Source organism: Notolepis coatsorum (genome assembly GCF_963971535.1).
Source record: "Notolepis coatsorum genome assembly, chromosome: 8".
Classification (NCBI taxonomy): domain Eukaryota; kingdom Metazoa; phylum Chordata; class Actinopteri; order Aulopiformes; family Paralepididae; genus Notolepis; species Notolepis coatsorum.
In genome coordinates, this window is record NC_140172.1 from 61655905 (window position 1) to 61679159 (window position 23255).

General features: G+C 43.8%; 1 protein-coding gene across 1 annotated transcript in view; it reads right to left on the minus strand.

Moving 5' to 3' along the window:
- The window catches only part of trpc2a (transient receptor potential cation channel subfamily C member 2a), a gene marked incomplete at both ends in the record, with an annotated part of 95601 nt that extends 73578 nt beyond the window's left edge, over window positions 1–22023 (minus strand). The window contains 5 exons of the mRNA XM_084320439.1: window positions 9620–9794; window positions 10552–10716; window positions 12445–12645; window positions 19642–20334; window positions 22009–22023. Of these exons, the coding sequence (XP_084176565.1) occupies window positions 9620–9794; window positions 10552–10716; window positions 12445–12645; window positions 19642–20334; window positions 22009–22023 (1249 nt within the window). The remainder of the gene's footprint in view (window positions 1–9619; window positions 9795–10551; window positions 10717–12444; window positions 12646–19641; window positions 20335–22008) is intronic.
- Between the last annotated feature and the right edge of the window lie 1232 nt (window positions 22024–23255).

Below are 23255 nucleotides of genomic sequence, written 5' to 3' on the forward strand. Positions count from 1 at the left end.
GAGCGCCCTTTGAAACATGATATCTTGGCCTGATTGATTGATTGATTGATTGAAAACTTTATTAACAGATTGCAGAATGGGTACAGTACAGTACAGCTATGACATACCAGATTTGCAATTACAGTACTGTTTGTGATACAAAAAGAGTCCAGAAAAAAAAAAGAGTATATACATTTGACGTACATTGGATTGGGTAGGTGGGGTGGGGGGGGACTGTACATTGGAGGTGGTTGGGTGGGGGGGGGGGGGGGGTTGGGTAGGAGTGGGGGGGGGGGGGGGGTTGGGTAGGAGGGGTGGGTGGGGGACACTGTACAACTGTACAAACAAAACTGTACATTGGATTATTGACAAGACCATACTTGGTAATTTACTGTACATTGGAGGGGGTTGTGTTCGGACATTTACAGGGGCCAGTTTCGAGTTGCAGTCTCCCTTAGGTGTTTTTTGAGAGTGTTTTTGAAAGTGGGTAGTGATTCACATTCCTTTACAGCTTTGGGTAGGGCGTTCCACATTGATGTGGCATAATTGCGAAACGTGTTTAGTCCCTTGTTTGAGCCGAATCTGGGTTTAACATGATTTGTGGAGCTCCCTCTGGTGTTGTGATCGTGGTATTCACTGACCTTTGGGAAGTATTTTGTCATGTACATGGGTACCTTGGTCGTGTAGTGTATCTTGTAGACCAGGCCCATTGCAAGTTGCTGTACTCTGTCGTCTACTCTAAGCCATCCTAGGTTGTCAAAGTGGGCAGGGGTGAGGTTGGTTCTAGGAGTAAGGTCAAGCAGTAGTCTGACCAGTTTGTTTTGAGATGTTTGTAATTCTGTTTTTAGCGCCTTTGAGGTGCTTTGGTACCATGAGGTGCAAGCATAGTCGTAGTACCCTTGAATGAGTGCTCCTGCTAGAGTCTTCAGGGTATTCTTGTTTACCAGTGAGGAGATCCGGTACAAGAATCGAGTTCGTTGGTTGACTTTTTTTATTACATTGGATGCCATTTTGTCACAGGAAAGATTTGCCTCTAGGATGGAACCCAGGTAGGTAATATCTTCTTTCCTTGTGACAATATTGTCACCCACTGTAACTGAGAAGCCATCGGTCTTGCTGAGTTTGTTATTTGAACCGAAGAGAATGGACTCTGTTTTGCCCATGTGTAATGATAGTTTGTTATCAGCGAGCCATATGCAGATTTTGCCTAGTTCTGAGCTGAGGGTTTTTTCAACCTGTAACTTGTTCTTGTCAGAGACCAGCAGGGCTGAGTCGTCCGCAAACAGGAACAAGTTGCAGTCACAAGCTGACGACATGTCATTTGCATAAATTAGGAACAGTAGCGGACCTAGTATGCTTCCTTGTGGAACACCACAGCTTACTGTGAGGGGGGGGATAGGGTACCGTTTACCTCCACCATCTGCTCTCTCCCCTCCAGGTAGGATTGCATCCAGCTCACTGATAGACTATCAAAACCAATTGCTTTTAGCTTGTCAATCAGAATGGTGTGATTGACAGTGTCGAAGGCCTTTTGTAGGTCCAGCATGACCATGCCCCAGTATTTGCCCGCGTCCACCTCTTGTTTGATGTGGTCGTTTAAATAGAGAAGGCATGTGTCAGTGGAGTGGGATGTTCTGAAGCCAGATTGGAATTCGTAGATTCGATTTTTTTCCGCAAGGTATTTTTCGACCTGTTCGCATACAATTTTTTCCATGACTTTCGAGATGGAGGTAAGGTTTAGAAACAGGGCGGTAGTTGCCTGGGTCTAATTTACTGCCTTTTTTGTGCAGAGGGGTCACTCTCGCAATTTTGAAGTCCTTGGGGACGTGTCCCTGTTTTATGGAGAGGTTTATTATGTGTGTGATGACTGGGGTGATGGCGGCTGCTGAGTCTCTGAGGAATTTGGAGGGGATGTTGTCATGGCCAGTGGCCTTGTTGGGTTGGAGGGCGCTCAGTTTTTTGAGTACCTCATCTGTTGTTACCATTTCCAGTTTGAAGTCGTCTTTGTGGACCCCTAGGTTCTTGTAGTATGCTACTATGTGTTCTACCCCATAATGCCCTGAGTGGGAGGGTAGTTTGTTTACCAGTGTTGTGGCTATGTTTGTGAAGAAACTATTTAAGTAATTGGCTACATCCAGCTTTTCTGTGATGAGCGTGTTGTCCGTCTTTATGTTTATGTTTGAGAATCTGGTTTTAAGTTTTTTACTGCAGCCTAGTTGGTTATTGAGTAATTTCCAAAGTTCACGTGGTTTGTTTTTGTTTTCCTCAGTTTTGTCATTGATGAATTTTTTTTTGCTGTTTTGATCATGGAGTTTACATCATTTCTTAGTCTGTTTCTTTCCAGTTTGAGTTCAGTCACGTGGGCTTGGAGTTCACTGCTCGTGCTTATGGTAAGCTTTGACTGACTTTTAAGAAACTCAGAGCATTTTTTGTCTCTGGTTTTCATAGCGGTCAGTATTTCAGTGTGCATCCACGGCTCCGCGCGATCTTTTACCCTGGTGGTTCTTAGGGGGGCCATGTTGTTTAGTATCGTTGAAAATTTGGTTTTGAAGCCAAGCCATGTTTCTTCAACCAGTGTACCATTGAGCTCATCTGACCAGTCCAGACTCTCCAGTTCAAGGTTAAAGGCCTCGCTAGAGTAGGTTTTGAGGTCTCTAGATGTGACTGTTTTGTGACAGCCAGCCTTTTGTTTTAGCCTTTTGCGCGTACAGAATATCATATAATGATCACTTAACCCGCATGCTATAACCCCTTTATTGGCGATCTTGGACTTGTCAGAGGTCAGGATGAGGTCAATGGTAGTCTGAGTTGACTCACACACACGTGATCTGCTGGCTGAGGCCGTGCAGATCACAAAACCTATTGTAGGATTTGAAGACGGGTGCATCTTTTTGTTGCATATCCGTGTTCCAATCCCCAATAAGAATCATTTCTGTATCCTCAGCTCCAGCTAAGCACGCATCCAACACATCATAAAAGCCATTTTGGTCTGGCGGTCTGTAAATTGTGCCGACTAGAACAGATTTAGCCCTTTCAAATAGAATTTCTACAAAAACAGTTTCAATAGCCTCATGATCTAGGTCTGTACGGTTAATAAATTTGGTGTCTTTATGGATGTACATACAGACACCTCCTCCATGCCTGTTCCTGTCATTGCGGACTAAAGAATAGTTCTCTAATTCAATTTCCGGGTCTGTTACTGATGAGTCCAGTTTAGTTTCTGAGAAACATAGTATGTTTACCTTTCCGCTACTGAAATGTTGTCTTATTTCTGCCAGTTTGTGCCTGAGGCTATTTACATTAAGATGAAAGATATGTAGTCCGTTTTTATCTGCTGTGTTGTCAATATCCTTGAGATAAAGGTAGGGTTCTTCTTCTGTGGGAAGGGGGGGGGCTCTGTGATGTCCGGAGGGGGGGTGGGGGATCCTTTGATCAAGGTGGGTGTCCCGCGACGGGAGGGGGGTGGGGCTGTGTTGTTATTATTTGGTCCGTGTGTGGGAGGGGGGGGTGGGTGAGATTCTTTGTCATGTTCATCTGCTGGCGTCACCTGGTGGTGGAATTCCGTGGGGAGGGGGCAGGGGCCAGGGGCTGTGTTTATTCCATCCCGCCGGCTCCCTGCTGTGGAGACGTCTCGTCCTCCCGTGTGTTCCTCTGCGGCGGCGCCGGGTGTGTTGATTGCTCCGGCATCGGGTGGAAAGTAGGCACCCGAAGCCATCGTTGCATCCTGTAGTGCCAGACCCAGTCGTCGCGTCTGGGTTCGCGTCCTGACGGGGGTCCTGACGTGGCTGGGTCCGGGGTTGACACTGTTGTTGTTGTTGTTGAAAAGGATGTTGTTGTCGTTGTTGATCGCGACGGCAGTCATCACTGCTCCGGTGACGGGTGGAATGTATGCACCCGACGCCGGTGTTAGGATGTTGGTGTCGTTGAAAAGGATGTTGTTGTCATTATTGTTTATCGCGACGGTAGCCGTCACTATTTGTGGGAGCCTCTGATTCATCACTTTCTGTTGTAGTCGTGTAGTCGGGCCCGGGTTTAATTTAATATCTCCCGCAAGGAGTAGATAAAGGATGATTATCGTCCTTCGATCTAGTTTACCTGCTGGGGGCATTTTCTTCCGCTCCGGATTTGCCGTTAGGAACCCGTGGATAGCTGCGGTTCCAATGGCCAGATGTTTCTGCTCCGAGCCGTCGAGGAGGTAAAAGTCATTGTGTCTACCGCTTTCTCTTCCGATTTCTCTTTTATCCGTTTGGTTTAGCTTTCTTGATGAATTAAAGTAATCTGTAATCCATAGTAGGAAGATGATGAAATGTATGAGAAACCTTGTTGGTTTTCCGTGTTGATTGTAGTTGTTGCTGGAGTTCTTGCTGGAGCTCAGAGATTTGCGACCGTCCATGGCGAGCGTGTGTTGCGTTCTAATGAACCTAACGCCTAGTTTATCACTGGTTATGCTTAGGCGACTCTTTCAAAGTTGGTTAAGGTTAGAGTTTGGAATCAGGGCTGGTGTTCTATCGCCCTGCTCTAAGACCTGTGGGTCGATGAATGAATGAATGAATGAAAACTTTATTTAACAGATTGCAGAATGGGTACAATACAGTACGGCTCAATACATACAATTGTTAAGGGGATGCAGACCTGAGAAAGACGTTTGTCTTGTTTCCATCAGGGTCCCCCATTTTCAATTCATATAGTCTCAGAAGTCTCCGGTCGGATTTCTATTGGTCGGGCAAGGGGACCGGTTGTCCCGCTCGGATTGAGAAGCGTGAATTGCTCCCGGTGCATGATATGTGGCGGATATATGTTGGCGACACGATCGACACCAATACTGGGACTCGCGATCAGATAATTGCAATATTCTTTTTGGGGTACATCCTAGTGAAGGTAAGGCCTATATGGTATCAATCCTGCTGTGATCCATGATTTCACTTCGATCACAATATATGTGTGTATTTTAATCCACAACGTGTGCCGTTGGTGACGATCAAAGCATCAAAAAACTACCCCCCCCCACCCTTTCATGCATTCATGATGAAACACAATACCGATAATATAGATGTGATTTCAAAATAGTAGCGTGTACAGGCGAGAAATGGGAAAGTTTTTAGCGAATTGCACGTATTGCTGCATAGCGTCGTTTTCTGGGATTAGACAGGATTATTCTAAAACTATAGTCATATTCACCACGGTATAAAATGGGAATGTATGGATGAAAAAATTATTTCTTTAACACATATTGAACGATAGATAGTCGATGTCAAATGGGCCATAGTATTGTATCCATAGCTATAATATAGAATATAGTTATAGCCCTGCAAACACCGCCACGTATTCCTATATTTTAGAGCATCGCGCTTTTAACAACACATCACGCATATCGCTGCAGTGTCCAAAGTGTTAAAGGTGCTACAGATAACATTCAGCCACTAGATGTCGCACTAGAGCACCGGCATGTTATTTATCCAATTAGGTGAATTCTATGTTGGTAAATGGGAAGTAAGGAGGGGATACATGTACGCAACATGTAAACAATAGCATTCATTTTGGACTGGCAAATCTTTTTTTAACACCTCTTAAAGATCGGACGGCCGGTATACAGGCTGTCACGCACTCGCGCACACGTCACGACACTTTGCCCTCGTCTGTCGGCTCCGGGCTGCATTTTCGCCGATCAACAAATACATTGTTGGAAAGTTTAATTTGCCCCTTTCGATCGTCTAGCGAGCGTCATTTGACAAGCCGTTCGGACGAGTGACCATGTCCGGTATTCTGCACCTTTCTAAAAGCCCTGTGGATGTATTCTTTAATTAAAAAATTATAATAATTAAAAAAGGATGACTCTATATAGAAATGTTATCTATAGCACCTTTAACTCATTCACTGGCAGCCATTACCCTTATCCCGTTCTTACTGGGCCATGCTTTAAAGATAGGGGTGCGTCACCTTGTTTGTAGAGCTATATCTATATTCTATATTATATAGCTATGGAGACAATACTATGGTCATTTGACAGTCAGTATCTTCTGTCGAACATGTAAACAATTATTAATCTTTTCATGTATACGTTTGCGCGTTATTCCGTGGTGAATATTGTATCATTTCAGAGTAGGGCTGGGCGAGAAAACGATAACGATAATTATTGCGATATATTTTAATAATCAATATCTAAAAAAAATATATATATACACAGTTTTTCTTTATTTTCCCTTTTCAACATGAAACAAGACAACACAATACAATAACAATACTAATAAACAAGACATCACAGGACAGTAATAATAATAATAATAATAATAATAATAATAATAATAATAATAATAATAATAATAATAATAATAATAATAATAATAATAATAATAATAATAATAATAATAATAATAATAACGACAATGACAAGACCATCAGTTAAATCAGAATAATGAAAAATAAAATAGTCATGTATAAATTAAATATATAAATTAATACGAATATATATATATATATATATATATATATATATATATATATATATATATATATATATATATATATATATATATATATATATATACACACATACATATATATACATATATATATATAATATATACATATACCCACATGTACCATAATATTTATTATTTTTTTTCTTTTTGTGACCTGCAACAGGGCAGTTTTAAAACCAGAGACAGTGGACAGACTTGGCTTTCTTGCCTGCAACTTAGAGTAATGGCTTTGCTTGTCCAAATGACAATACTGACCAAGTTGAGATTTATTTTTCTCTTGTCCATTTATTTAGTTTGCTTTCTAATTTAAAATACAGTTTGAAACCGTCTGTACACATATGTGCTAGCAGAGCTAGTCTCCAGTCACGAGTCACGGTGCACATGTGCGGTGGTTTGTCCACCAAAAAAGCGCCAAAAGAGAATTTTTAATTATAATAGACTAGAAGTCTTTATTTGTCATGCAGTTTAACACACACGCGAGATGGGCGACCCACAGGAACACACACACACATGCACTGAGTCGCCGATGAAATGTTTCTCTGCACTTTTCCCATCCCGTTGTCCTTCCCCCCATGGGCAGCCGGGAGCAGATAGGGCGTCAACGTGAGCCGCGCCCCCGGGGACCAATCCAAGTGCTCCTGTCCGTCTTCGTCAAGGACGCCACAGCCTTAGCGATCTGTTGTGCATGTTTTTCCATTGGGTTTATCTTATTGGGGGGGAAACCCTTGCGAGCACGGGGAGAACATGCAAACTCCACACAGAAAGACCTGGGAGATACCCCACCTGAGTACCTGGCATCATGGAAACCTGGTCCCCAAGCGGGAATCGAACCCTGGACCTTCTTGCTGTGAGGCGACAGTGTTAACCACTACACCACCGTGCCGTAAAAGATAGAAAATAAACTAGGGTGCGAACCATGGGGGAGCTAGAGGAGCCATGGCTCCCCTAGATGAGACATTAGCTCCCCTGAAAACATGATTTGTGAATTTTTGGGGGGTCTCTAAAATACTGACAATAAATGTAATTTTTGCCATGCATTTCTAATTTTTCTGTAATTTTCTGTATCGTCATCATCGTGTATAATGCGTAAAATTAGGCTATTTTGATGTATGATTCATGATATGCGCACTAATTCACCGTAATAGACAATAGCATAAATCTATGGGGTTGCGGCACTGCAGATATACCCTACTTGTAATAGATGGCAACATGCATGCTATTCTTGCGTTTACCATTCGGAGCGTGGCGGCGCTGCAGCCTGCAGGCACAAATCAAACTTCACCCGCCGTTTTAAAAGAAAAAAAATACAGGTATTCAGGAAAATGTTGAAAGTTAAACGAATTATCAAAGAAGTAAGCCTTCTAACCAATTTTGGTTTTACAAAGAAGGCGAAGCAGCCAATCGACTCGACTGAGCAGGAGCCGGTAGGAGCATCTATCTTCAATCGCAGACAATTTTAAATTGACTGCTGGCGACACTAACAACTGCTGCAGGGACTACTTCTGTGACATGCATATTTTGAGAATTGGGCAGATCTTCACCATCAGGTGGGTGGCGAGTAGTTTTAATACTGTAAAAGCAGTCTGGAATAACTACCCTGCTTATGCGCGCCACTTTAAAACAGCAAGTGAGGACGCATCTCGCAGGCAGCTGATCCCAGGCCTTTGTGGTCGCTTCTGTGTTAAGGTAAGACCTACTTTTCCTAATTACAGTAACTGTATTATTATCATTATTGCTCATTTATAAAATATCTATTGTATGATTGTTGTGCGTTGGTTACATGCGCAGCTGCGCTTGTCTCGTGTGTGGGTGCGTCACTCTTTGAGTACTGACCAGGGTGCCACTGCTGACTGGTGTGATAATGTTGCATTTGCCTACTATAATAATGTTAGACTCGATGTGTTTGGTCGTGGACTTGTTGTTCGGTATTGGTTCATCCGTGTGTTTATGTGTAAATACTAAATATGACTGTTGTGTGTGAATTTTAGTGTTGGATCAGAGGGGTTAGTCTGAGCATGTGTATTTCAATATGTGCGTCTTCATCATGCATGCAGACACCTGTGTGGTGTAGACTATGTGTGGTTCTGTAACGTTACTCATACCTATAGCGTATAGCCTATGTCAGCAAGCGTCACAGTAAAGTCCTCCCTGTGAGGCACGCGCAGCGCTGCTGACCCCGCCCCCCCCGCAAAATATAATGAGCTCCCCCGAAGACCATGGTATGGTTCGCACCCTGAAAGTTGTGAACGCATTTTTGTGTGCACGCGCATGCACATCCGTGCGCGCACTTCTGCTCAGCGAACTGCTAGGACGGCGTGGTACCGAGTGGTACCACCACTGCATCACTGCTTATAACAATATCGATAATTAGCGATATCGAGTGATATGATATCGTTATCGATATCGTGATATCATTTTTGGCCATATCGCCCAGCCCGATCCGGGCTTATTCCTGAAAAGCTGAGTTATAGGGCGCTACGTGAATTCTGCTAGATCCCCACAGACACCAGCAGCTTCCAGACACGCTACTATTTGATTTGGTCACCAGTAACGGCATTCGTTTTGAACACCACACATGCTGATCAGCTGGATAGATATGAAAACATTGTAGGATCAAGGTGGAATTATTGTCAGATAGTCCTTACTTTGATCGGGGTTATTCCAAAAAGAATATTCCAATTGTCTGATCGCGATTTCCAGTATTGATGTCCATTTGGTCTCGGACATAATTTGGCACAACTTATGGATTGAGTGCTAGATGCTAGATGCGTTTCGAAGTGGTCGGATGAAGCGATTTACTTGGCTCCGTCTAAATTCTGCGCCGGGAGGGGTTTAGATGTAACACACAGTCTGGAACAGGGTTTACTGCATTCTCGATACTGCCACCTACCAGGATCTGGCCGGTACTGCACCCTCTGGGTCCCAGTATGCCTTTTAACGCTAACATATAGGTCCGTGACACTGAATAGAATATTAAAATCGGAAAAAAGGAAAACAGACCAAATCATGTATATATACGTGATTGACGTTCAACGGTTGTCGAGCAAACACATATATACGTGGACGGCGCAGATTGAGTTAAAGATATCCCCTAAAATAAATCTAATAAAATGTATATTCAAAATTAAAGGGAGGTCAAGGTAGAAAGACGAGCTACCCACCAACCACCCACACCATATGGAAGGAGCTGTGTAGGATGTTCTGCTGGCGGGAAGCAAATTTGTCTCGATACAGTTCCATGGTTATTGACTCTCCAAGCAGTGTGATGAGGAACCACAGGTAGGAAGCAGAGTGAAGCAGGAACTTGATCACAGGAATCTTCAGTATCTTTCCGACCTGGTAAACAAAGTCAGAGCTGTGTAAAGGCTGTGTAACACTGAAACTTCACTCTTTAAAATACCTGTGTAAAGGCTGTGTAACACTGAAACTTCACTCTTTAAAATACCTGTGTAAAGGCTGTGTAACATTGAAACATCACTCTTTAAAATACCTGTGTAAAGGCTGTGTAACACTGAAACTTCACTCTTTAAAATACCTGTGTAAAGGCTGTGTAACACTGAAACATCACTCTTTAAAATACCTGTGTAAAGGCTGTGTAACACTGAAACAGCACTCTTTAAAATACTTGTGTAAATGCTGTGTAACACTGGAAAAACCTGTGTAAAGGCTGTGTAACACTGAAACTCCAGTCTTTAAAAGTGGCAATAAAACAATCCTCTTCCTGACTTTTAATTTAAAATACATTATATGCTTTTCCCTCTGCAACTATTTATTGTAAGTGATGTGAGTTTAATTAAGGCAATTCAGATGGCCAGTAGTTTCCATATAGCCTTCTATGCTATCCGTAGTGACTTTGTCCTATTTGCCAATCCCCAACCCTGGTGAAGCCTGGTGAAGTGCACTTACATTGCTTAAAACGTTCCCCATCTATCCCAGCCTCAAAATGTGAACATAAATTGCACGTCTTTTTGGGGGAAAATTCATTCTATTACAACCTTCCCAGCGCAAAGGTTTTTTCAATATTTGTAATTTTGGAGGAAATACGCTTCCTGAGTGGCATGATTTCAAAATTAACAGAACCCGGGAGCCATGCCTTGGACTTGGGCGCGACCCAGTAGACGAGGCAGACAAGCGGCATGGTGAGGAAGATCCCCACAGACACCAGCAGCTTCCAGGCCGTCTTGCTGCCCCTCCAACCTGACAGGTTACCACACCAGATAGAGGACAACACCTGCTGGCAGATAGGGTGGGCCACAAACTGTACAGGGAGAGTGGGGGGGGGGGGGCAGGGCATATATATAGAGAGAGGGAGAGAGAGAGGGAGGGAGAGCGAGAGAGGGAGGGAGGGAGAGCGAGGGAGGGAGAAAGAGAGGGGGGAGGGAGGGAGAGAGACAGAAAGAGAGGAGGGAGGGATAGAGAGAGAGGTTTTCTCAGGATTTTAGTACCCTATTCACCTCATAGGCCCCGCCCACTTCTGCCATTGTCTCTTTATTTCCTGTAGATGAACTTCCTGATAAAGAATTCTAGCTAGACATTCCCAAATCAAATAAATAATAACTGTTCAGCTCATTATTCTTATAACAAAAATACTTGTAAAGAAACAGATCAGGGCGCTTGGCATTTTTCATTCAAACTTGATTTTTCATTCAAACGTTGAAGGCTAAATAATACATCCCTTCATAGATACAGTGTCACAAGCACATAGTAAGTTGAAAGACAAAATCGGCAAAGCTGGTAACCTGGAAATACAAGCTGAATAGCTTTCAATAGACACTAGCCATCACTACACCGTCATTAGAATGTTCATCACATCTCAAAATCCTATCACACCTGTATAGGGAGGTGTAGTGGTTACGTCATTGGTATTTCCCGCGCTGTCCAACCTCCTTGAAATTACAATGTATTTCCAATGGACCCATTTCTAAATCGTCTCGTTTAAAACAAATAAAGCATGAACATTGGCATGGTGTACCTTTCTGTGTGTATTCCTCCACAATCTATAGCTCAACATGAAAAAATTCGCAATTAACTCTTTGATGTCCACAAGCTTTCCCCATCTGCACTGACTAGTGCCATCTTTTCTTGACCATTTTCACGATATTTCATTTCAGTCTTACCCCGAAAATGCGATCATTAGAAAAAGCTTGGTTTAGGTCTGGTAATAGCTTGTTGCGGACACTGTGATCATTACAGAAATATGTTTCAGGTTCGGTAAAATAGACATAGAATATGCCTTACCTTAGCCAGAAGGGACTCCAAAAAGAATAATTCCAATGATCCCATCGGCGATCGCGATTACTTGTTTATATGTAATTACACGTGTTTACGGGAAACTATAGGTTTTGAGGCGAGCAGATCTCCTAGCGATTGCCCTGCAAGAGCTCCTCCCCCTCAGAGCGAGTCTTGACAATCCAGTTTAGACATTGTCTCTACTGATCCCTTTCTATCAGAGTTAAAAAGGTAGGCGATACTGCCACCTGGTGAGATTCGATCGGCATTGCAATTCCAATGTAGGCAAATGAGCCAGGGACACCTAGAGTGATCCGGATGACCAGATAGAACGGGGATCAAAGGGAAAAAATCAAAGGATCCAAAAACGAGTTTACTTGTTATTGGCGCTCAAGCATTGGCGGCGAAACACGAGTTTACTCGTTATTGACCACCAATGAGTTAATCGGAAAAGTAGCAAAATAACAACGTTTATGTTTTCGTTCACTGAGGAACTACACTTCACTTTGGCGCTGCTGACTGACGTCACCACAGACGTACCACCGTGTATTAGGCGACAGCACTGAACGACAGGCGTTCTAATGTTCATGAGGCAGAATTATTACAATAGCCGATAATACATTTTCCCAATGATAAATCCCTATACGGGTGGACCGCACGGGAAACTAAAGTGACATCAGACTACACCTCCCTATTCTGGCTCACGCATGAGATTGTGTAACTTGTCTCCAGTCGACAGCCGTCTGTGTTCCTCTACCTGCTTCTGGTTGTAGTTGACGGCGAGCCGCAGACGTAACAGATTGGGGATCCCCTCCTCAAAGGCCTGTTCTTCTAGGTGGTCCTGCCTCTGGTCTCCACAGCTGTTCAGGATGGTGGTCACCTCGCTCTGGTTACGACACATTCCCAGCAACTCCACGGCGAACTCCTGGCAGAGCTCCTCCAGGGCCAGGTACTGAGGCTGAGGAGGAGACAAAACATCTTTGTAAATGGTTTCGTATTCCAAAGTGTGTGTGGTCTGGAGAGTCTACCAGTGTGAACCCACATTGTGTTTCTTAAAACATTTGTTTTACAACAGAAAAGTGATTTATGAGGCGGCTAGGTGGTGTAGTGGGCAAGGCACTCGCCACCAACGCAGGAGACGCTGGGTTCGAGCCCAGCTCTCGGCGTTGCTACCAGCTTGGCTGGTCGTTCATACTAACACAATTGGCAGTGTTAGGGGTGGGAAAGCTGGTGGGTGAGTCCTCCTGGTCGTTGTAAACAGCGACTCCTACAGTTCGGTCGGGGCGCCTGCTCAGCGAGGAAAGGATCTAAGGGGGGTAGTGTGATCCTTCCACACGTTACACCCTCTCAGTGAGAGTCCGCACTGCCAGGTGAAAAGAAGCGGTTGATTGGCTACACATGTGTCGGAGGAAGCATGTGATAGCCTCCACTCTCCCAGACCGACTGTAGGGGGTAGGTGTGCAGCGACCAGGAAGGGGATTGGGAATTGGCATAACGACTAACTTTGGGATGGGAGAAAAATGGATGAAAAGGGAGGGGGTAAAAAATCCAAAAAATAAAATAAAAATTATTTATGGGGCGGCTAAGTGGCACAGTGGGCAAGACGCTCGCCACTAACGCAGGAGATGCTGGGTTCGAGCCCAGCTCTCGGCGTTGCTTCCGGCTTGGCTGGTCGTTCATACTAATACAATTGGCAGTATTAGGGGGTGGGAAAGCCGGTGGGTGGGGATCGGACGTTGTGGACAGCGACTCCTACAGGTCGGTTGGTGCGCCTGTACAGCAGAATCAGGAAGTATCGGGGGCAGCGTGAGCCTCCCACGCGTTACTCCTCGCCACTGAGAAATTGCGCTGTACAGGTGAAAAGATGCGACGGCTGCCTCCTCGTGTACCGGAGGGGACACGTGATGCAAGGCTTGGTCCACATTGCAGCCGACCAGTGGGAGGCATGGTCTAACAACGTTCGAGACAGGGGAGGGTAGAATTGGATAATACGAAATTGGGATGGGAGAAAAATAGAAAATGGGGAGAAAAAGTAGATAAAAAAAAGAAAGGTGATTTATGAGTAACTGACATAAACCGTTCATGCTTTGTGTAACTGAAGTTGATTGATTGAAGTTGCACAAGTGTGCCGTATCGTGGCTACTTTACTTTTTTATTCTATAAACTATTATTCTATAAACTATGGCATGGCCATACTGAACCTACTCCCCTAAAATGATGATTGGTGAAGATTTCTGAAGTGGATCCCAGAGAGTATCTCTGTTGCCTGTAAACCTTATTAATCCAATTTGGCCATTTTCATGTCTTTTCACTCTTAAAAGGTGCGATAGATAACCTTCAGCCACTAGATGTCGCACTAGAGCACCAGCATGTCATTTCTCCAATCAGGTGCATTCCACGTAGAGGTCTGCAAGCCCGAGGGGGCCCGACGGAGCCCGACACCATGGACAGATTAGGGCCGGGCTTGGGCAGATTTTTTAATGCAGGATAGGGTTCGGGTAGCGTGAATATTAAAGGCAACCAACTTGTGTTCAGCTTTTCGTTCAGCGTTTCTCTGATTGGCCACACGGCCACGTGACCGCCCTAGCACACGCCCTTATCCGCTGAGAGACGCGGGCAGACGCGCTGGTCGAACCAACGCGCTGGTCGAACCAGTTCAGACAGAGGTGTTTATTTATATTAATAAACATATCTACTAGAAACACTGGTGTTCTGTTGTGTGACTGTACTAAACTCTTCCACCACATGACCGACATTTGACATACAGTACACCTCCTATCTATGTTGGGATTATATTTGGTCATGACAAAACAATAAAAATCGCTACTGTTAGTAACGCTGCCACCACCCACTTCAATGACAGAGCTCTCATATTTGCGAATGCATAAACTATATCTTAAATTATGGCGATGTGTCTAATATGGCTGTCGCGAAGTCATTGATAAGCGACAGCCATATTAGACACATAGCCATAATTTAAGATATAGTTTATGCATTCGCAAAATATGAGAGCGCTGTCATTGAAGGGCTTCCTACAACGGAGCACGGCCGCTGCTGCTGCTGGAGCTGGACCGAGTCAAGCCGCGGGCGGCGCACGGAAGCCGGGGACAAACCACCGCGTCGCCCCGCTGGCGCTTCAGCAGCCTCCACGGGCGAAATAACATATAACGTTACAGCGTACAGTTCCACACTGATGTACAGTGAGTGTCTAATATGGCTGTCGCGAAGTCATTGATAAGCGACAGCCATATTAGACACATATCCATAATTTAAGATATAGTTTATGCATTCGCAAAATATGAGAGCGCTGTCATTGAAGGGCTTCTACAACGGATATGTGGTTTATGACGTTAATTAATAATAAACACTGTTAGGACTATCTGACTCTTACTAATAAACACTGTTAGGACTATAAACACTGTGCGGACTATCTGACTCTTAATAATAAACACTGTTAGGACTATCGATTCACGCGTCACTACTGTAACTAGAAACTCTGCTGGGTGTCACTGTACATCAGTGTGGAACTGTACGCTGTAACGTTATATGTTATTTCGCCCGTGGAGGCTGCTGAAGCGCCAGCGGGGCGACGCGGTGGTTTGTCCCCGGCTTCCGTGCGCCGCTGCTGCGTCAAGCCACACAATTATGTCTGTATTTGATTATGGTGAAATTATGTACATGCATGCCTCTCCCTCTGAAAGCCCATCCACGCTGTGTATCATAGAGACATAGAGCACTGGGTTTTATCACTGGAGATATATTTCTCACTCACCATTGTATTTTGCGCCATCTGACAATATCATAATGATGTGTTTTCTATATTATATCCACAATCATTCATCTAAAAAATTGATGTACAGTGACGAGTGAATCTGGTAGTTGGTTTTTAAAAACGCGAAACATAATAATCAGTCAGCAGCGCTCCACTGCTACCGCAGCTGAACACAAGTTGGTTGGTACAGCAGCTGAACACAAGTTGGTTGGTACAGCAGCTGAACACAAGTTGGTTGGTACCAGTGGCGGAACTTTGGTCCCAGCGGTGGGGGGGACATATTAGGGGGCGTGGTCAGTGACGTCGCAGGGGGGGGGTAGTTTTTTTTTATATATAATTTTTTTTTATATAAAATATATATATTATATAATTATACTTGTAGTTGTATTGTCTGCGAGACATCGCCACCACGCAACACGTCAAAATGCTCGCTATCTGCAAACAGCTCCACTGTCTGTCAGTCATAACCAACACTCTCGTTCACTAGGACAGTGGTTCCCAAAGTCGGGGTCGCGACCCAAAGGTGGGCCGCGAGCAGCCACGGGTGGGCCACGAGATGATTTAAAAAAATAAAAAATAAAAATAAAAAAAATATTATTTTTATTTTTTATTTTTTTATTTTTATTTTTTTTTCAGGCCACTGAACCTAGAAGCAGGCCAGGACAGTGTTTCTAGTTGTATTCTAAAATTCTATTCTATTGTATTCTAAAATGTGACTATATGGTTTTATATTAACTTAATAAATAAACAAAAACGAAAAATCTACTTATTTCAACGAACATTTCAAACTAAATAACAGATTATGCACATAAAACGCTGAAAACAACCGAAGCAACAATAGTATTTTAATGAGGCTATTATTATTATCATTATTATTTTACAACAAGTTAGCCCTCTCATAAATAGCACATATAAATGAATACCACGATCACAACACCAGAGGGAGCTCCACAAATCATGTTAAACCCAGATTCGGCTCAAACAAGGGACTAAACACGTTTCGCAATTATGCCACATCAATGTGGAACGCCCTACCCAAAGCTGTAAAGGAATGTGAATCACTACCCACTTTCAAAAACACTCTCAAAAAACACCTAAGGGAGACTGCAACTCGAAACTGGCCCCTGTAAATGTCCGAACACAACCCCCTCCAATGTACAGTAAATTACCAAGTATGGTCTTGTCAATAATCCAATGTACAGTGTTGTTTTGTACAGTTGTACAGTGTCCCCCACCCACCCCTCCTACCCACCCCCCCCCCCCCCCCCACCCAACCACCTCCAATGTACAGTCCCCACCCACCCCTCCTACCCAACCCCCCCCCCCACTCCTACCCAACCCCCCCCCCCCCCCCACTCCTACCCCCCCCCCCCCCCAACCACCTCCAATGTACAGTCCCACCCCCACCTACCCACCCCCCCCCCCCCCAACCACCTCCAATGTACAGTCCCACCCCCACTTACCCAATCCAATGTACAGTTTCTACGCCTAATGTATATACTCTTCTCTTTCTGGACTCTTTTTGTATCACAAATACAGTACTGTAATTGCAAATCTGGTATGTCATAAATGTATAGATGTAGGACTATCTGTATGTCATGTATGTCATATATGTTATGATGAATTGGAAATGGGGGACCCTGGTGTAAACAAGACGAAAGTCTTTCTCTGGTCTGCATCCCCTTAACAATTGTATGTATTGAGCTGTACTGCACTGTACCCATTCTGCAATCTGTTAATAAAGTTTTCATTCATTCATTTTCATTCATTCATTCATTCATTCATTTCATTCATTCATTCATTCATTCAACTAACTTAATAGGATTGAAGTGATATTTGGCTTAAAAAATCGGTCACCTGAAAAAAAAAAAAAGCCTGACGATGTGCATTGGGCCGCGGCTCTCTGACGCCTTATTTTCTGGGCCCTGGCCTGAAAAGTTTGGGAACCCCTGCACTAGGATACTATGATGAATTGAAAATGGGGGACGGTCCCTGATGTAAACAAGACGAAAGTCTTTCTCTGGTCTGCATCCCCTTAACAATTGTATGTATTGAGCTGTACTGTACTGTACCCATTCTGCAATCTGTTAATAAACTTTTCAATCAAACTTTTCAATCAAAACAGCTGCCCAACTCCGCGCTCTGAGCGTTCTGATGCACACATCACAGCCCAGTTTACCCCACCTGGCTGTTGCGCCCTCTGTGTCACTGTCGCAACAACAATCGCTGCAGGAGCAATAAATAATAACACACATTACCTATTCCGAAGACGGTAAAACACAGAAGGTGGTCTTGCGTTCAGGAGTGGTGGAAATAAACTCCTTCATGACAACATGAATGTCCAGTGAGTCCAGAATATCCTGATGCATATGCTGCGCCTGCAGCAAGTCCAGGTTATTATTATTAAAGAAATCAGATGAGACATTTATTTTCTGAGACACAAGTAAACACACTCTCCACTTCAGTCAGTCCTCCCTCTCTGCAATTCGTTCCCGCATACAACATCGCCGACAGATATATTCCTTTACTGCGAATTGTCCCAAAACAAAAACTATTCCAGGCCGCTATTTCTTTACCAACGGATTTCCAGCGTCGGCTACACTACACGCTGCTTTAATAACACTGCATTATCGAGACAGCGCCCCTATGTATGACTTTGAGGATCTGGCCATGCATTCCAAGAGTAGGGTAAATCTGCAGTGCTGGCACTGTGTAGTAGCGAGTCACAGTGCTGGCCGCCAGGCCGCGCAGTTGCAGCGGTTTGGAAAACATGGGGGGGACAAATACTGCATTCTGAAATCATGCAGGGGACATTTTCCGGGGACCCCCCCGCAAATTACGCCCCTGGTTGGTACACAAGTTGGTTGCCCGCGCTGCCGCTTGCTCCTTGGATTTCATTTGGGACGTGGGACGGCTGCCGCTTGCCTGCGCGTGGGGGCGGGGGGTCGCAGCCAATCAGAGAAAAGCCGAACACAAGTTGGTTGCCTTTAATATTCACGCGTTCGGGTAGGGCTCGGGCTCCTTTTATTTGTCTCCTTTTTTTTTTCACACGCGCACACACACAGAGGAAGACACACACAAGCATGCCATCACTTCACGTAGCGCTTCAATCAAAGCAACAAGCTAGACCACTGAGAGCGTGCGTGTCGGAGATGGAGAAGCTGCCTTTGCTAGCTAGACTATGTGTTGAGTATACCGGCAAGCAGCAGCTCGAGCGAGCGATATTTCAGCACTGCAGGGAGAACACTGGAGGAGAGGAGAACAGCGTTGAAGCCATCAACGTTGGATGCCATTCTTTTCCTTCACAGTGCCCGCGAATTAACAGCAGAGTGGAATAAACTGTAAAAGGTTTTGCATGATTGTTCTTGGATTTAGCCGGTTGGCGGAGATTTGTGAGTTTTGTTAACGTTATTCAACGCAAGAGGTTTTTGTTGCTGACGTTCATCTAACAGTGAAGTGGTGAGTCCATCCTGATTTACTCAAATTAATAGGCTGCTGGTTTATGAGTGTTTTCGGTATGTTTTAGTGTTGTGACATTAAAGTTTTAGTCTGTGGGCATGTAATTGTTGCTGTTGTTAGCCGCAGAGCTATGTCGTTATTGCATTGTGCATTTTTTGTCATAATGCAGCATTTGTGTGTGTGTAACGTAGGTAGCGTGTGTGTGTGTGTGTGTGTGTGTGTGTGTGTGTGTGTGTGTGTGTGTGTGTGTGTGTGATGTCTGTCATCACATCGTAATATTGGTCTCGGGCTTAAGTCGGGCTAGGGCTGAATAATTGCTTAACTTTTCGGGCTAGGGTAGGGCCGGGCCTGAATGGTACAGGTTTGGGCTGGGCTGGGGTAGAAATTTCAGGCCCACGCAGACCTCTAATTCCACGTGGGGAAATGGGAAACATTTTTGGGGGGGAAAAGCAATACTTTTATTCCGCACCTTTCTAAAAGCTTTGTGGATGATTTTTTATTTTATGATTACTCTACATACAGATTTAATCCATAGCTACTTTAAGTATTTCAAAAAAAATTATAAACTGAATCCACGATACATCAGTAGGGTTGAGGTAAATATTGACTTACAGTTCAAAACATTTCAGGAGGCATGTTATTAAAGGTTATTTTGGAATGGATTGAAGTCAAAGTGAATTAGTTTCCAACCCTGATAGGTAAATATGTGTGTCTGTGTCGGACCTTGAACTCTGGCTCCTTCTTTGAGAGCTTGCGGAGCTCCCTGCTCAGACTGAATGCACTCAGCATGGCGTCGTCGGACGTGATGGACAGGTAGGCGCGGCTGGCGATGCCACGGTAGGTGTTGATGCGGGACAAGGAGAACTTCAGGAGGTCATACTGCCGGCCATTGCGACACTCCAGACAGGCGCAGGAGATCTTGTGTGGCCACGGGATGTTGTGGCCCTTTTGGGTGAGCATGGAGACGATCTCGTACAGGTCCTTCTGGCAGGCCAGGGTCAGAGGGGTCACGCCGGGGGCGAACTGGGAATTGTCGATGGAGTGATCGAAGATGGCCAGGGAGAAAGAGCGCACGTCCATCTTGTTGCCTTTCTCCTGGTCCAGCCGGTCCAGCAGGCGCTTCACCACGCGGGGCTGGTTGGTGTCCACCGCCACCAACAGCGCCTCATGAATCTGCCGGAAGTCAAACTTCACCCCCTGCAGGAGGGCGTCCATGGCCACCTCATTGCCCAGGCGGATGGACAGGTTGAGGGCCTCCCTCCACAGGCGATCCTCGGACTCGTCCAGCTGGCGGATGATGCCATCGCCGGTCTTCAGCAGTGCACACACCAAGTCTATTTTCCCCTCCTGGATGGCGCCGATGAGTTCTGGGGGGAATTGCATCTTCTTGTTCACAATCTCCCGCCATTGTTCTGGCTACAGGTAACACAGAAACACAAGAGCTTAGTGTTCTGGCTACAGGTAACACAGAAACACAAGAGTTTATTGTTCTGGCTACAGGTAACACAGAAACACAAGAGCTTAGTGTTCTGGCTACAGGTAACACATAAACACAATAGTTTATTGTTTTGGCTACAGGTAACACAGAAACACAAGGGCTTAGTGTTCTGGTTACAGGTAACACAGAAACACAAGAGTGTATTGTTCTGGCTACAGGTAACACAGAAACACAAGAGCTTAGTGTTCTGGCTGCTTGCGCTTGCATGTAGTCACTGTGTGTTGTTGTAGCCACAGGGTAAATCGCGATTTTTTATTAGTTAGTCATGACAAACCAATTACATAATCCAACATATGTGTAAAGGCACATCATATTCCAGTTAACAGTATCTTTTTTTAATGATTCGTTACGGCGCAATCAATACTTCCATGCGTTCGGGACCTCCATTTTTTGGGGGTATTCATCAGAAAAATCGGATCCGGGATTCGGCTCCCATCAGTCGGGCAAGAACTGCGGGTTTTCAGCCTCTGTCCTGGAGCTTAAGGGGGAGCCGCGCTCGGCCAATCAGAGAAACGCGGAAGGCGCTCGGCCAATCAGAGAAACGCGGAAGCGCAAGTTGGTTGCCTAAAGTGTTCACGCGTTCTGGCTACAGGTAACACAGAAACACAATAGTTTATTGTTTTGGCTACAGGTAACACAGAAACACAAGGGCTTAGTGTTCTGGTTACAGGTAACACAGAAACACAAGAGTTTATTGATCTGGCTACAGGTAACACAGAAACACAAGAGCTTAGTGTTCTGGCTACAGGTAATACAGATAATCAACATGTAATCTGTTACAAATGTCCTGCCAACAATTTTTATCAATAGTGTAATAATTCATTGGATTACACCAACTCAATTATATAATCTATTTATTTTCATTTTTGAATTTACCTGTATATAATATTAAGCTAAATAGAAAGTGTATTCAAATGTAATTGTATTCTAAATTGACTGTCATTTAAAATGTTGTAATACTGTTATTGATGTGTCTGGTCTCCAGTTGCTGTTAAAGGATTATATTATGTTATTTAGACCAGAGTTTGTGTTGGAGCAGCACTCCGTTGGAGTAGGAGTCTGTTCTCACAATTTAATGACAAGATGGAAATCAGATGAATCATTCAACAAATATACATCTGCATAAAATATTTTGTTTTTAACTAATAGATATGAAAAGAAACGGGTCATGTATTCAATTAAGTACATTATAAAATTAATACACAACTGACAAAATACATGTATTTTGAAATGAATAAATATATTAACTAACAAAATATACGAATTAAACAGTAAACATTAAACTCCAGATTTCATATCTAGCATAGATGGAAGGTGCTGGTTTCACATGAACCAATCGCAGGATAATATATATTCTGTAATGAATTCTACTATTAATACTACAACTCTGTACATACATCTGATGAGCACTATACTAAGTAACACGATTTATATATTTTATATCGTTAAAGTGTAATCACATTTACATTGCACTTTACTGTTATTTGTATTTGTTGTACTGTACTTGTGCTGTATGATGACAATACATTTTTATCTAATATAATCTACTGTGTATTGAATTATCTTAACAATGAATAAATAATCATGCTTACCGTGAGGTTCTCCATTCCTAAAAAAAATAACTGGACAAATTTGAGCTCTTAGTGTAAAAAAGACACCATGCTCTGCAGATAACACATTTCTCCAAAATGTTTATTTTTAAGGTTGAGAGATGAGAATAGCAGCCCGCGAACTAAGTTGACCGCCTACGCACCTTCAGTGATGAGCTCTGCCTGTGGAATATTGTTATCAAGCGCTATCGGCTGACTTTTCAGTGCATGGGATCAGGCCCCCACAAAACGAAATAACACATCCTCAAGTCCCATGGGGGCGAGGCCAATTAAGAGGTAATTTCTATGTGTTTCACGCCTTGCTAGGCTCAAAACAGGGTGTGTCCCTCCCTCCACTCCACTCATACAGGAATTAACTCTGCGCTCTCCCCAATGGAAACACTACCATGGTACAAATGAGGTTAGCTGTTACAGAATGGGCAGCAGCTGTCATATACCCATGGGGCACATCTCAGTGGTGGAAAAAAAACAAGCAGACTAAAATAACAGTAATATATACTGTCATATAGTCATGATCTACTATAATAAAAACATTTGTATCTGGTTCTCACACATAAAATGCTTTGATAATGGACATTATTGTTGATTGTCGAAATCAAGGAAGTACAAGTAGGCTATAGGTGGAGGTCAATAGTTATTCCAAATGTAATAGAAATAGAAACAGCAATACATAAAGCATACATAAACACTATACATAAACCATACGAGTTATTCCTACATTATTTTCCAGAACAATCTTTTATCAGGGTTGAATAATGTATAAAATGGAGACGTTGTATACTTCACAAAACAAACAAAATAACATTATATTATCTAAAAAATAACATTATGCACATCCTTCCTCTGAGCTAAAAGAGAAGGGAAACGTGTCATTCATGTCATATGATATTTTAACCACTAGAGGGAGACTAAAAGAGAAGGGCAACGTGCGTGATATTTTTCCGTAGCCGCATTTCTGGCAGGCGCTCTCTGATTGGCCGACGCCAGTTTCTACACTGGTTAAGTTTAGGCAATCTTCGAAGTTGGTTAAGGTTAGGCAAGTTCTTTAGACGGTTAAGCTTAGGCACTCTTTCGAAGTTGGTTATGAAGAGTTTATCGCCGGCCACTAGAGGGCAGCGTCTTACCAGCATCCAACTGGATATGCCTTGCACTGCGCTGTTATTGCTGAGCGGCCATCTTAGTTCTCATTCTTCACTTCGCCTCCTGCAGAGACGTTCGTTCACTCATTC